General features: G+C 46.2%; 1 protein-coding gene across 1 annotated transcript; it reads right to left on the minus strand.

Annotated features, from left to right (window-relative positions):
- Window positions 1–6281: 6281 nt before the first annotated feature.
- Window positions 6282–9660, minus strand: LOC117210902 (homeobox protein Nkx-2.5-like). The gene is made up of 3 exons (XM_033454335.1): window positions 8541–9660; window positions 8335–8423; window positions 6282–8097 (listed from the first exon to the last, which is right to left on the minus strand). The coding sequence occupies exons 1-3, from the start codon at window positions 8833–8835 to the stop codon at window positions 7327–7329; spliced, it is 1155 nt and encodes a 384-aa protein (XP_033310226.1). The 5' UTR covers window positions 8836–9660; the 3' UTR covers window positions 6282–7326.
- Window positions 9661–16098: the final 6438 nt, after the last annotated feature.

The raw sequence follows: 16098 nt of genomic DNA on the forward strand, positions 1-16098 counted from the left end.
TTAGTCCGCGGCCACTTCGCCGCCAGCTTCCTTCTTCCCTTCCACCCACGCCCGCCATCTTCCCCTTCTATGCCAGCCACCCCCACCAGCCAAACATCCCTCCACTCTCGTCGATCGGTGACGAGAGACTCGTTCTTCCTTGTCCATCGAGTTCCAGGCTCAGGACACGGGTTTTACGCGTCACTTCGGTGATCCTAGAACGTTTAACCGATTAACGGGAAGCGGCAGTGAAATCCTTCCTAGGGATGAATGGTCGATCGGTCTTTTCGGAGGTTGTTGCACGATCTGAAATTGCATCGACGCTATTTCCGATTAATCTGGATCGCGAGCTTAATCGGTCCGGTTAAACAGGGATTGTTCTTTGCCAGGATGGCCGAAGCTTCTTCAACGTATCCTATTTACCCGATTTTGTAGCTTCCTTTTGTTGTAGATTGGTACCGGCACAGTGGAATAAACCGCGTCTGTACAGACCTTGCCCGAAGAGGATCGCGCGATTGGCAGAGAGCGTGATCTTTGTCCCGTTGCTAGACCATTCGATGTTGTTTCAGTATTTTTTCAAGACCGCCGTTCGTTTTCTCTCCGGTCTCGTTTCCAACCCTTTCGCTCCAACCTCGAAATTCGCGACGATAACGTCGTTCGCCGGCTTAAACTAGCTCGTGGTGTAGGTTAAATTCGAGTTTCGCGGGTTGTGGCGTAGGTGGAGCTTTAAACGAGGTCCAGGTTGGAAGCGGGACGCCCGACGAGGCTTCCGTCACGACGCAAGCCTCGCCCTACGACCAATCCACGACTTTGGCCGCGTTGTCGCTTTTCCCCAGGAGCCAATCGACGATTCCTAGAAGCTCTTCGGCCTAGAGGTGACGAGAGATCAGCTCTCGGAGTGGGATCCTCCGTCGCTTTTTTTCACGGCCGCCGCGACGGGGGTGACGGGGGTGGCGAAGGGTTGCGACCAAACGAGACTCTTTCAGGTATCGCGTCCTCGTTTCGCGAAAGTAAAGCTACTTTCTCCAAGTAGTTCTCCCATTGTGCAGACTGCTGGGAAATTTTGATTATCCTTGAGCTTGATGAACCACCAAACGCGCGCTCCGTTTGAAGGGTCGAACTTAAGGACCGGGCTGATATTCGCTTTTACATCGATACTCGTAAGGTCGAGGTAATTCGAAAATATCGCGATACTCTAGATGTTTAGTTTTTATTGAAAACGACATTTGTGCGTGATCGCGTCGGAAAATATTTCCGTGGAAATCGAAGGTGCTAGAGTAGTTCTAATTAGGATGCGATTCGAACGCGACTATTCGATCGTATTCGACTTTTTACCGCATATTTTCCAACGATCCTTCGACAAAATTCGGAAGAAATGGAATTCTCAAGAAACGAACAATTATTAAATTGAACGTTGTACGATTATCTCGATTATCGTTGACTCGATTATCTTAAAACCAAGTTGTCGGTATTTCTGCAACAGTGACGCGTGTCCCGTTTCTCTCGACCGTTGCAGCTACTCGGAGGCTCGGCTCTTTCGATATAAAATCGGTATTTCACAGGTGAGAAATCCGAGCAATTGGTCGCTCGTGAATCGCGTCTAACGCTTTCAAAAAGTTACTCTGGCTGTGGATGTGGGTAGATAGAGACGGTTACGGTTCGTACGTACTTCTCGTCTCGTATCGAGTCGAGAGGAGACGAGCGGTGCATATATAGGGTGTGCTTTACATAACAATCGCCGCTAAAGACTTGCAGCATTGTCCGCCACGTGCTATCAGCCGAGTTCCTATGGAGGTTTAATTAAGTGTGAACCACAGGAGCGTGGATCACGCCTCACTTGATCCGATGATGGCCTCGCGCGTTCCAGATATCGACGAGGAAATAATTCCACGTTCCTTCCGCGATATTTCTTGGAATTCTGCTCGTTGGTTCGTTTCATTTCGATTAAAAAAAAAAAAAAAAAAATCCGTGACTAATCGTTTTCGGACGGATCGCATTCTTACTTATCATGAGCGAAAGATATCGGAGATATCTGTCCTTTGAAAAGTTATTAGAAAGATCCTTCGAAGAACGCGTAGATGACTTTTATTCTTTGATTCACGATCAAAGGGTGAAAGCGATTGTCCGCTACGTACGTGTCGATCGATCTACGAAGATCGCGATCACGAGTTATTGCGGACAACGAGCGATTGCGTGCGAAAAGTCGCCCGAAAAGTAGACGAGCTCATCCCCGTTCTTAAAAGTGGCACCCTCGCGACGAGTATTTCTGCGGGATCGATCGGCGCGCAGGGATCGGCAATTAGCAGGTGACGGGTAATCGAACCGGAAAAACGACGTCCGCCATTTCCCTATTAGCCATTCCAGGCTCACAAAGAGAGGAGATAGACGGGAGAACGTGCCGTCTCGGAGACGGCGATCTCGAAGACGGACTACGGTCTTCCGTACGGTCGCGGTTCTCTTTTTCTCGATTCGATCTAATCAATAATAAATTATAGGGGGACTTCGTCGGTACATCTCTCCCCTAGAGCTAAGCCCTGACCCTCCCGCTCAATTGGTCGCAATTCTTAAAGACCTTAATTGGCGCGGAAAATTATACCTTATTTCAGTTACCCTCGAACGAGAACAGCCATCCCTTCCCACCTCCTCCTTCTCCCCCTCCCCCAGCCCCTCCTTACCCGCTCCGTACGAACACCGTTACCTTCGCCCCCGCGATTCGCCTTCTTACGAGTTCCACTTGGATATTTCCTTTCGCCTCGCCCGCTCCGATCGAGCAACCTCCGATCCGTGGAAACTCCTCCAGCCACTTTTCATCGCTGCGATCGTGACCGCTCCGAAGTCGTTGTTTCCCACGCGGTAACCGCGCCTTTTATAAATAGCGTCTCGCGGATCGCTAAAGACCGGTCTCGATCGGTAAAGATCCGAACGAGATCCGGTCGTGTTTGCCAAAGTACGAAGTTAGATCGCCGAAGTTGAGATGTGGATGGTTTGCGGAAGGGTGGAGAAACGCGAAACGCGAAACGCGAAACGCCAAGGGCAGAATATAGATGCTGGTTCCTCGAAGATCAGACAGGAAATTCGTGGATGGCGTTTAACTGGCATTCGACGACACGAAAAGTAACGAAGATCTCTGCGAGCTGAAAGGGAGACGAAGAGAGGGAAAAAGAAAGAAAGAGAGAGAGAGAGAGAGAGAGAGAGAGAGGGAGCAATGCGTGCGCTCTATGGGCGGGCATAAGAATATAAAAACAAGAAGACCGGATGACTGCTAACTGTTTGTTAGTCTTGGGTTTTAAAGTCCGCACGTCTGTCAGTCCAGAGATGTAATATTAGTGCTTAGTATACGCTGCCGCCACTGCCTCTCGCTCATTTACTTCTTCCTCCCGTTTCATCCTCTCTGCGTTTACCTTTGAGTCCTGCGTTTTCTCGCCACCCCTTGCCTCTCGCCCCTTAAGCCGAGGAAATTGCTCAATGAATCTTTTCTGCCGAGATTCTGCCCGTAAACTCGACGCTTTTTTGTTTCGTAATGTTCCGCGGTTGTTTTTCGAGAGCTTTGGAAAAGTTCGCGCTACGTTCGACGAGACAGAGATCTCTCTTGCGAGATGGAACGTTGATTTTTCAGTTCTTTCTCCTATTCGCGGTATTTATATCGTGCTTGGAGCCTTTTCTAATCGACGGATCGATTTAGACCGATTGGTTTATCGCTGGAAGATCGTGCAGGTTCTTTTTGTGGAAGATGTACGTACTAATATTTGGATAACCGAACCGAAATCCAAGAATCAGGACACGTTATATTGCTTGTTAGGCGAGTTGATTGCTGTGCCACGGCGAGATGACAGCAGAAACTCCTGTTCTTTTAATGGTTCCGGTAGTTTGCGGATTGGCTAGTTTATCGGTACTATTTTCGGCCGTTTGTAGCCGCCGATTCTAGCATTAATGAGCATTTCAAAGACGAATGACAGCGAGGCTATTTCCGATGACTCGAAATTTCCTTCGTAATACGACCGGTGATTAAAGAACGAACGCCGATTAATTATTTGTCGATCGTTCGGATTAATAGCAAAATTGAAAATGTAACAAATAATCTATCGAACGACGCTTTAACGGTCGAACGTTAAAAGCCAATGAAATTGAACAGAGTAGTTTCGTGATAAATTGATTCGATTTGTATATTAACAAAAATCAGGTTGTTCTTTTCGAGTGAACGACACAGAGTGCGCTGGAAAGGGAACCCGATGAAATAACTTTGAAATGCTTTTACCGCAGTCGATAAGACGAACGTCTCCGATATTGACCGAGGATAGAAGTACGACCGTTGACCAAAGGCAGGATAGACGGGAACATATGGGACACGAAAAAGCATCGAATGTCTGGCCTATTCTATATTTAGTCAATGATAAAGTTTCGTCTGTATCTCGTCCGTGATCTTGGAGCGTTCCTGCTGTACTTTCGACCGATTATACAGATATCTGTGTTACGGAAAGTTGGCTTATCCTTCATCGGTATAACAGATTATCTACAAACGATTTGCACAAAGAATTATGTATGCAATGGAACGTAGAGAGAATCGCGGAAACGTTGTTGGACGTTTTAACAGAAATTGTCGGTGTAACAAAATATATATTTCGAAGTGAGGATAAAAAGTACAAAATTGTCCGTGCCATTCGATTTACGAGCGTCATCGCTATAATTAGCTGTCAGTGACGTCATATTTCGCATCGTTAAAATGCGCGTTCGTACTTCATTATCCATCCAGAAGTACTTCAACTTGGTACCAGAACGATCTCTGAATTCCACTCGTTTACGAATAGAATTCTACTCCAAGCAATTACACGTTCTTTTAATCGTCGGTTCGATATTCGTTGAAATAATATACTCGATCGAAGTTAGCAGAAGGAAAGAAATACGATAGATAGGACGTGATTAATGAGTCGAGGATAAACGCGGTCGTCTCTAAATAAATGCAAACGATTCGCCGCGCGTTCTATGCATATGCACTCCCGTCTTTATTTGAACAGCATCAACATTTTGTGTTCCCTTTCGCGTTCGGTGGATATTCGCCGAACTGCGATGCTTTCTATCCGTTCGTAGGCAAATAGGATCGGGTTTCGAAGTTTAACGTGCGGTGATTGATTATGCGAATACACACGATCTCCTCCTAATGGGGGCTTTCAGAATTCAGGCTGGGAACGCGGAAGGAATTCCATTTGGTTCGCAAATTGCTCGATTCTGCTATATTTTTATGTTTTATTAATTAAATCAAACGCCACCGCGACGCAGTTTCCGATTGATATAGACGTGTACGTGGAAGGCAGTCGTCGTAATTTTAAAAGTAGACGAGTGTCCGAAAGATGGCTTGTACGAAAAATACGAGAGCCGCGACAAAATATGCAACGCGCAACGAAAGACATTTCGGAGCTCGATCTTGCCAAGAATCTTCAAGCTCTGCCCATCCGAACATTCTGTTCTGACTATTTCGTCCAACTTTCGTTTGCAACGTTCTCTAGAATCTCTCGTATTTTCGCGGATATTTAATCGTTTCCACGTATTATACGGATCAAACCCACCGCGTTGAATATTACGAGCGATAACGAATACCTTTCTCGCAAATATCCCAATGTTATTCGTCGTATGATTTGTCGGTTATCGAATGAAAATTAACGCGTAGGCGGAGGCCTGACGAAGCGTATCTGGAACACGTCCGCCGAAAGGAAGTCGATCTCGAGGAACAAGTGCGGGCAGGTGCTTTGCAGGTGCGGCCAGGGGCGGAGCCGACTCTCTGTTTCGGAAGGGCTAGTCGTGGAAGGTGGAAAGACCGTATATGGGAAACGCGACGCGATCCCGCTGCAACATCGGCAGCGACATTTTTATCAGCTTGTTCCCATGGTCCTTTATGGCGGCGGTAGCACCATGAACAACGATTACGCCGACGATGAATCGTCTATGTGAAGGCACTTGACTGCCAGATGACCCGTCGTGCTCGCGCGATAACCTAAAAGCTAACCCATGGCTTCGCTCAAGCTGTCAGAACTCACCTATTTATAAATGCCATTTCGCCATATTTTTGTTTTATCGACCTAGACGATGTTTCTCGCGGCGAAACGCTGTAACCGCGCGCGTAGAAAGATTCGTGTTGAAATTTGGCAGAACTTCTGCGAGGATCGATCGATCTCGCGATGTCGGAATTTTTCAATAGGCCAAGAGGAACGCTTTCGATGTTTTCGATATTTTTAGAAAGGGAGTGGTTTACTTTGGGAACGGTGGCTAAGGTGAAGTAAAACGATTCCAGGATTTAGTCGTTTCTTTCGTTTTATTTATTTTCTCGTATCCTTGTTCCCGTAATCAATCGTGAACGTTGGTACAAAGGTGCGGCGTAGTATCGCAGATTTTCCACCGAAAGAAACGATCGTTGCGCGATAATCGAAGTAAAGTTGTCGCGATTTCTCCGGTTGTAAATGTATTCGACGAATTAAAGAACCGAATTACCGAGAGGAGAAAGACAAGAAGAAAAAAGGAAAGAGAAATAGAATTACGAGAAAGGCGAGGTCTGCGGAATACGAAGTAACTGATGTTTCCGCAAAAGCCACTTGAAGCAATTTCCGTTCGGGCTTCTTGAGCGGCGCGTTACTATTTCGAAGGGGAGAGTGGTATCTTACCTAACTACAAGGGAACCAGGGGGGAAAAACAAGAAGAAAATGAAATACAGCTGCCTGTAGGCCTTACAGTCTAACTATGTCGAACTTAAAGCTATGGCAATCGCGGTGATTAAAAGATGCATCAGCCGCGATTACTCTTCGGCTACCTGTTTGGTAACGTTGTCACGCGATTCTCTATTTTTTGTCAACCGTCATTCTCGCAAAAAACGTTCGAGATTCGCGGATAAATCGTCAGACTTTCTGCTTTTTATTTTTCTATTTACCTCGCTTTTCGACTACCGAAGTATCAGAAACTCGACCTTAACGAACATAACTTACACTCGGAAGTCCGAAAGATCAGCGATATAAGCGACGGAAGGCCGAAACCATTGGTTACAAAAATAATACTCGAAATATCTCGATTTCCTTACGATATCGAACGATTTCCTAATATCTAAGCTTTGGCTGCGACGCACTCGAATCGATAGCGGAACCCTAATCGTAAAACACTCTCGTTCGAACCGCAAAATCTTCTAATTTCGTGGAATACAGCTTTTCCCATCTCTGCGCGTGCTCAACCGTGTCCTTTCGAAAAATTGCTTCGATTTTTCTACGAACCTAAACTTACTGTATATCGGCTCGATCAAAGATTCAACGACACGGTCGATACGTAACAGCGAGAACGCAGCGTAGAACATTGAAATCTCGAAATCTTCTCCTACCACAATCGTTGTAGATTCTGATCCATAGGCACCTGTTCCATGTAATTGACGTACTGCATCTGGTAGTTAGCCGGACCCAAGTAATTGGAGAATCCGTAATCGCTGCTGGAGACGTCCATCATCGGTCTTCCGTCGCTCACCATGATCTTACTCTCCGTGGAAATATTCTTCAAATCTGGAAATGGCGCCGCTTCGTTGGCACTCGCGTTCCCTTTCATTTGCCTGTGACAATCGTGCACGGTAGCTCGAGGATCCGCCGACAAATTATTTCGGAAATCCGTGGTAACGAGAACGTGTTGTCTGGTGGCTTGTATCTCTCCGTTCAAACTCGATTTTCCGGCGACATCGGCGCCGATTTCTGTCTTAAACTCGGGACTGATATTCGTGTCCATCCTCATGTCGTTCGTCGATCTGAATTCGGGGCTCGGTCGAATTTCGTTCATTCGAAAGTCCGGTTGCATCGAAACGCCGAGCTCCGGCCTGATGTTGGACCAGTACGAAGGATTGTAGGATTCCTGGATGTTCGGTTTGCCATCTCTGATCAATACCGGCACGTGGATCTTCTTCAGAGACTGGTTCTTCGCGTTCTGAGCTTGAAGTTTCTCCGCGTCCTCCAACCTCGCGCGTTTGTTCTTGTACCGTCGGTTCTGGAACCAGATCTTCACCTGGGTGCTGGTGAGTTTCAGAGTCTGAGCCAGTAGTTCCCTTTCTGGGGCGCTTAGGTATCGTTGCTGCTTGAATCGCTGTTCCAGCTCGTACACTTGGTTCTGTAAGAAATCGGTGGTAGTTTTCAGTCGAGGTTAAACAGAATTCGAATAGGGCTGCGAGCACGAACGAAACTGCGTCTAGCAGGGGGATGTTTCAACGAAAACAGTCTTGCTTTCTAAATTGAATTACTCCAAGTGTTACATCGACAAAATTATGCTTAAATCGTTATGTTAAAATTATCGTTAAAAATTGTGTCCGTGATCGTTACTGTCGTTTCTTACGATAGGGAAACTTACTTGGGAAAATAGCACCCTCGGCTTCCTCTTTGTCCTCTTGCCGGACTGACTCTTTCGCAGCTCCGTCTTGCTCGATGTAACCACGTTACCTGTAAAACATTGCCGATACTGTATGGCTAGAAAATGGATCGAACGGATGATAAAGCGTCGGAGCATCGCGAAGCAAAGACAAAGCATCGGCCACGATATACACCGATCTTACGCACCGTCCTCTGTAACCGGTGGATCCTGGTACGGAGCAGCGATCTGATTCAACTGATGAACGTGACCCAAGTCAGGATAGTGAGGATAAGCGGGCATCGATTGTTCCTTGAACTTCTCCACGTCCCAGTTGTTGTCCGGCACGATATTATAACCGTAATATTCCTGAGGCACGTGTTGTTGTTGAAGCTGATGTTGATGGTGGACAGACGGGTAACAATCCATGATTCCGAGCTGTTGATCCTCGCTGAGAATGTCGCGGACGCTGAACGGGGTTCCGGAGACCGAGGAAGGCAACATTCTAACGCATTCTCGAGCAATGTCGGCGACTCTTGCGAATACTCGAACGACGAACTTCACTTTCCGATGCTTTTATCGCGCGAAGACTCACTTTTCAAACACACGCACGATCCGTACGAAAATCCTGTTTCGTCGTTGCTCGTCGACGACAAATTCTACGATTTCATCGTTGTCCTCGAAAAGAACAGTGCCACTCGAACAACTCGCGCGATCCTCGTTTAGAAGAAGCCCGGTATTCAGCCATGAAACTCGCTAAAAAACGTTTTACGACATTCGGACGACGTGCTCGAACAACGATAATTCCCCAGCTTCCAACCACCGACTCTTCAACCGTCGTCCACTTCAACTAACGGTAATCTCCGATGACAACTCGAGCCAACTTTCTCGTCTGTCGTGCGGGGTTAATCGCGTGTTTGAAACGTCGCGAAAGGATACGGTTACCGGCAAGGGCTGTCAAACGAAACTGTCGAGATTTCGGACGACTCGTTGGAACCGTGGACACGCGCGAGCACCACCTTGAACGCCCGCGGATCGCCTTCTCGGGGGATGATGGCCACGGTTGAACGGTCAGGCCGGAGGGCAGACGCACAATGTGACTTGCTCTGACAGAGGGAGTCAAGTGTTGGTCTCTCCTCCGTGGTCCACACACAGGAACAGGAGGTGGGTGTGCGTGTGAGCGCGGCTGATTTTTACCAGCACACTCCCACCACGTCCGTGAGCCTCGTAGAGCAGCGCAAACACCAGTTCTACGGGGTGGTCGCGTCCTCCGATTGGAGATTTTAATTTGTCTTCGGGTCGATGAATAATTCGCAGCCAGTTTGCGATAGTCGACGAAAGGGAAACTATTCGAGCGGCATTCCTTCCTCCTTGTTTTTTTTTTTTTTTTTATTTTTTTCATAACTGCGTAATTCGGGGATGAAGTCGAGTTAATCGCTCTCCTGCCGTTCATCTCGCTTTACTTTAGCGAGTTTCGGTGTGCTTTTAATCGATCGTACACGGTAGTCTCTGATATTTCCAGCCCTTTTTCCTACTTGTTTAGGCAATGGATTTCCATGGAAGAGAGACTTTAGGAGCGAGCTTCGGTGGTTGGTCGTTTCATTTTTTATGTCCCTTTTTACGAGACTCTCGAATGTCATTGGGAGCCGGGTGTCTATGACTTCCTAAATACAGTTTCGGGGTTAAGTACGGTTACCGAGCTCGTGTTGTTAGCGAACGTTTATACAAAAACATCTTGTACGACAAGCTATCGACCGTCGATGACGAGCGGTAACATCGAATTCCATGCAGCGTGTTTTCCCCGTCTGTACGCGAAGTATCGGAGCACAGAATCGGTCGGAGCTCGGTTAAGTGAAAAAAATTCGACTCATCCTCGCGTCGCATGATAATTACGAGGATCGGAAGTGCGGGGTCGATCAAGGAGATGGCAAATCGGTTTTTGCCGTGGGTCAGCCATAACGCGGCGACTAACGTTGGGGCGGAGGAGAAGACCGAAGGCCCGCCTATGCTCCAACAATCGAACCAATCCAGACATACCGTGAACGAGGCTTCTAAAACTGGCGATTAAATCTCGATTCGCGTGATTACCGCCTTCCACCGTCTCACCAGTGGTCCCCCTACCCCGCCACTCGAATCGATCGACCAAAAGTGCCGCATAAATCAGAAATTTATTGGTAATTAATCGCGCGTTTGAAAGACGTTTGGATCGAATCACAAATTTTTATCCATCCTCGAAAGTTTCTGCTTGTATTTTTCTGCTTCTCCTCCTTCTTCTCCTTCTTCTTCTTCTTCTTCTTCTTGTTTCTTCTTCTTCTTCTTTTGCAGCTACGATATCTGTTAAATTTTTAAAGGAACGAAACTCATCAGGGGTGTCAGAGACGTGACAAGTTATAGCGATCGCGGGGTATCGATTTCGTGACGGGATCGCTGGTGGGCTTGGAACGAGCTTGGAGCGGGTTTGGAACTGGCTTGGAAATGAAAACAAAACAATTCATTTTTCTTGGCCGATGCGACGGCAGGACGAGATCCTCGTGGTTCATCCCCGAGTCCGCGACATCGACGAGTCGAAAGTAACATACACCAGATGCGTCTTTCAGAACACACCGAACCCTTGACGCTTTAGGTCCTAAAGATTTGGAATTCGAAAAATTAGCCTGTTTAAGTCTCGATCGGTCTACCTGGTCCTTTGTGTAATTCTCGAAACAGCACACCACCCAGTCTTGTATATTTTTTCCTTGCAAACCTCTCGCGCTTGTCGATGGATTTTTTTTTTTATTTTATTTACTTATCAAAAAGATTTGGAATTCGAAAAATTAGCCTGTTTAAGCCTCGATCGATCTACCTGGTCCTTTGTGTAATTCTCGAAACAGCACACCATCCAGTCTTGTATATTTTTTCCTTGCAAACCTCTCGCGCTTGATTTGACGTAAAACGTATTCGTACTCTAATATCCCAGGGATCATCGACGGTATTCTCGACAAAAATTCCGAGAAGTTTGCGTTTAAAATTCTTCAAAAAGTAGATCCTTCGTTTGGACGCTGTCTCGTTACGGAGCTGCGGCACTCGTCGCTGATTCGCAAACGAAAAACAGTCACCGACCACGCTTTGCCAATTGACAATTTATATTCGCAATAGCTTCGTTTTCAACAAAATCGCCGACTGAGAAATTAATTACTCTACGCGTTGTGTTTCGAATTTTTCCTCTCATCGAGAAACCGCAAGATTCTCTACGATCCGTTCTTTGCCATTAAAAAATTCGAACGAGCAATTTTCTTTTTTTTTTTATTTCGAAGAATTTTACAATCGATTCTCATTGAGAATTATAGGTAAATTATTCTGGCGTGGTACCGTAACTCAGATTACAAGAGTTTATAGTACGTTCGATTGTAGTTGAATCTAACGCTTAAAACTAACGGGTCAAGTAAACGCGCAATTTGACACTGCTGGAAAAAATCGTCGATCGAGAAACGTTCGTTGCCGAACACCGTGCGCTTACAACTCTTGCGAAAGAGCTATTGAATATCAATGGTGTCTCGTTTAAGAGGGTCCGGAATTCGTTGTTAATTCGCGAACGAATAGCAACCACCGACAACCCTTGGCAACCGAGACGGCTGTTTATTATTCTACGCGTGGAAAGTACGCGGAATTACACGAAGGCGGCGCGTGCGTGCGTGCGTGCGTGCGTGCGTGAATGTGTGGCCGTGTGATGCATGGTAGGCGCCAAGAGATACCGAGGCGCCTTCTTAATTGTGGGAAAGCGGCGCCGGCGTCTGGAGAGCTTGCGTCGTGTGAAGCCACCGCGCCCCAAAGTCGCTCGATTTTTAAACAATTCTCCACAGACCGTGCACTTTTTCCCCGGAAAGATCTGGAAAATCTCGGCCATTTTTTTCTACTACGCTCTCCGATCTTTGCCTACTCGACGCCACCACCTTAAATGCACCCGCTTCGTTTGCCCTGTCGGTTTCTAACACTCTCAGATCTCTCCACGTGATATTTCGATATATGTTTGAATGTACGATATTTGAATATATCGCTAAAACGCGAGAAAGAAGTTGGGCGAACAACGGGCAACTTTACGGGAATTGAAACTGAACGAAATCCGATACGAGTTGATCGGTTAGGTGTATGTACTTACAACGTGTATGTGCAGATTCGGATGAATCGAGTCTTGTTCGATCCGATGAAATTGACGTTGGATCGACGGCAGAGTATAGAGTCGTTATTCATAATGTTATTCGTAATGCGTTCATTTGTAGTTCGTTTATGGTAGAATCGAAAGATCGCTATGGAAAATTGAACGATCGCATCTATTCGAGTAAATAGCAGGCTCAGTGACGTTCTTTCTTCGTAGCTTCAAAGTTACTTTTACTATTTAATAATGTCACGTTGCTTCGTATTGCGAGAATTCTTCTTACTTTGCGTGTCTCTTACGCGGTAAATGTCATCGATGGTCTTCGTACTGTGTAAAATATACGATACAGATCAACGATGAAATACGATGCCTCGAACTCGTCGTCTCCAGCCTTTGATCTTCCAGTGTTTATCGACGAGAATTTGTCTGGCGTGTAATTAGCGACTGTACCGGAAAAAGGGGAAACAATTTCCGCGGCCACCAGAGGACAAGTGGTTCCTTTCCCGCGCGGAATCGTGCTCGCGTAACGAGGCTTTGCAATCGAGAAGCTCTCTTCTCCGCTGCAATGTGGTGTCCAGTTGCAACACGGGCTGGCCGTGTTGGCCCGTACAAAAGGGTCCTTTGTGCCGTCGCCTCTCGTCTAAATAGCCGCATGCGGCCTCCACGATGGCCAACTATCCGTGTACGGTTTATAGAAAAATCCCGTAGCGCACGTTGCCGTATCGTCTAGCCTCCTGGATCGTGGGGGGTCGGATGCCGCCCATGAGGGCCCGTGTTTCCAGGATCTGCTCTTTCTCTTCCTTATCCCTCCCTTACGTGACCAGCAATGAGACGACACCACCGATAGACAAGTGCGACAGGTCGATTCCACACCGGAAGAAGTGTTTTTATCGTCCATACGTCTTGTACCAACGACCGTGAAAAATTACGTATGATTATCGCGACACGGTGATCGTTCGGCGATGAGAGTTATCGGAAGGTTTCTTCCTCTTTGTCCGTCTTGTAGTTCACCTGTCAAGAATTGCGTTTGATATCGAAGCTATCGGGACGAAAAACGAGAACGATCGCGATATATTCGTGGTCTATCTCGCGGGAAACCGACAAAAACTGTCCCTCTTTTCATTGCAACAATCCGAGTGCATAGATGCGTATCGGATCAGTCCTTTCTCTAATTCTCAACTGTTCCAACTCCATTTTTCAAAAAAAAAAAAAAAAAAATTAACCATTCTGGGTATGTTCGATTGGTATAAAGAAGACAAATTTATAACAATACGAAGAAAACTCTGCTTGGAAATCGACAAATATTCAATTCCTTTAACTAGCAATTTTATTCGGTAATATTAAATCTTTCAAACTTCGTATTGGATTTTCTCAGTTTATAAATCAGTTGGTGAGTTAATATTCGTAGTACCCGATCATCTTTATCTATTAAAAATTTCAACGAGCGCAAGGTACAGAGAAATATTTATTTGTCTAGCCAGAATCGTCCAAATGAATTCTCGCTTATCCATCGAATCCAAGTCTGTTAATTAATTCGAAACGCCGTTTGGCAAACGCTAAGAAATCGAGGAAACGGAGGCAAAGGCCAACCGTTTGTCAGGAGAGAGGGTCACGTGTAGTCGCTTTATTGTGTCGCAAGAGTCCGGAGAGCGCATTTTTGAAGTTAGGCGGGCTAGGAAGTTTTCTCACGAGTGGGCCAGACAATTGCGTGGATCTGGATGTCTAGACGGACGCATCCCTCCTTTTATTTTCTGCGTTGCAACCGAAAACGCAGCCACGTTTGCCAGAAACTTCGCCTCGACGACGCGGCTTGGCCACTCGTTCCTTCCTGCGCCTTTTCTTTTCCCTCTTCTTTCCGCGCCTTTTCCTTCTCTCGTTAAGCCTAGAAACTGCTCTTTCCAAGCCTACAACGAATCGATCGACTCACACTCCGTTAAATTCGTCACGATCTTTCGTTCGTATCTTATCGATCTTGGCGTCGATTTTTGCCGCGATTAATTCTTCGAAGTAATTGGAATTTTACGAGGGTCGAAGGACGACCCGTTAATTACTAATTACGCGGGTAATAATTCGGTGGGTTGATCGTCGGTTGAGGCGAGACGCGTTACGCGTCGCTTATTTATAACCACGAATGTTGCTGGCATCGGTAGCGAACAACCGAGTAATTGGATAGCCGGCCGACGTCTTCTATTTGTTGTTCGATACTCAAATGCTAAGACAAGAGCGATCCACGTGCTCTGGTCAACGTCACGACGCGAGATCGCCGTATTCTCGACGTCGGACACGCGGGAGCGATATTAACGCCATTGTTCCTTTACAGCGATGCGATGCGATTTACAAGCGAATAGAATTTCCAACGAAGGATCGTGCGATTTCTACTCTGAAAAATAAAGCGTCGTGTCTTTTCTACGCGGATATTTTACGCGAAATTTGTACAATTTTTGCGTAAATTTATTTGACACAAGCCGATATAAATTAACGAAGGTTTTTCCGAAGCTACGTCCTAGCGGAAGATGGATAGAACCGAGAGCGCTATCTTGTCTCTGCTTTCGTGAAAAAATCTGTAAACTTTTAAGTGGAAGGACGGAACGTTAAAGTGCCGTTAATAAACTTTACGTCAAATTAAGACACGTTCTGACTGTTTCTTTCTGTAAGGAAAAAAGAAACAGGGAAGCGTGTCTATGGTGCCACTTGAGGATATCTCCGATCCCTGGATTACCTTACTGGAACTTCGTGTCAACAAACTCCGATCCCTTTTAGCGTCAACTTTCATTGGTCCCTTAAAGTGGTTTGAATGCTTCGGATACTTGGGATTATCCGGATAATACGGTCCGGATAGAGATCTTTCGCATTTGCCAAGATCGATTTGGTTAAAATTGGTTTAAAGTCGGTTACATCGAATAAAGTGTTAAAAATATAATGCGAATTATATCGGATGTTAAGCGGGGATTGATCGCGTTAGCCAATTTTGTTTTTTAAGTTTCCAGAAGGTTTTGTACGTACGTATATGATAGTTGTTTTTGCATACGTTTACATTTCGTTATTCTGCGAGTACACTTTGCTCGAGCAGTAACTTACCAGTTGAAATCGTCAGTTACACGTTGTCGTCGTTCGTCGACTTATCTACCGAGGATACCCGATCGCCTTTCGCGTTTTCCAAAGTCAACGTTGTGAACAGAACGAAGAAACCTATTTTACCGACGTCGGTACGTATTTCGAAAGATATCCTTCGTCGGTCGTCCTCTCGATAGCGTTCGCCGTTGTTCGATCAGATGGCGACACCCTCTTTCTTCCAACAACTCTTCAACCCCCTAAATCATCGGAAACTAACGAACGAACCTTACGGTACCCCGATTGGTGTCCCCCGTCGGTTAAACCGTTATCGCAACTATCAAATTGGACGCGACGATAACGCGTAACGAGACAATCGACGCATCTTACAAAATTTTAAAAGTTATCGTCGTATTCTCGCTGCTATTTTACCAACTTGCCAAAGAAGAGAATATCGAATCCGAAGAAAAAGAATTCATATAACTCGTAACGCATCGCGATCGTACGCGGTAACCCGAAACGATATCCGTCAGTGATCACTAAATTTCGGGGACAGGATGTCCCATAAATAAGACAGGGGCGGG

The sequence above is a fragment of the Bombus bifarius genome, unplaced genomic scaffold (assembly GCF_011952205.1).
Source record: "Bombus bifarius isolate JDL3187 unplaced genomic scaffold, Bbif_JDL3187 scf7180000008213, whole genome shotgun sequence".
Classification (NCBI taxonomy): domain Eukaryota; kingdom Metazoa; phylum Arthropoda; class Insecta; order Hymenoptera; family Apidae; genus Bombus; species Bombus bifarius.

Coding starts and splice junctions, on each gene's coding strand:
- LOC117210902 (XM_033454335.1), bottom strand. CDS start 8,835: ATGTTGCCTTCCTCGGTCTCCGGAACCCCGTTCAGCGTCCGCGACATT. Junction 8,424..8,540: donor TCCACCGGTTACAGAGGACG/GTGCGTAAGATC, acceptor AATGTTTTACAG/GTAACGTGGTTACATCGAGC. Junction 8,098..8,334: donor CGAGGGTGCTATTTTCCCAA/GTAAGTTTCCCT, acceptor GATTTCTTACAG/AACCAAGTGTACGAGCTGGA.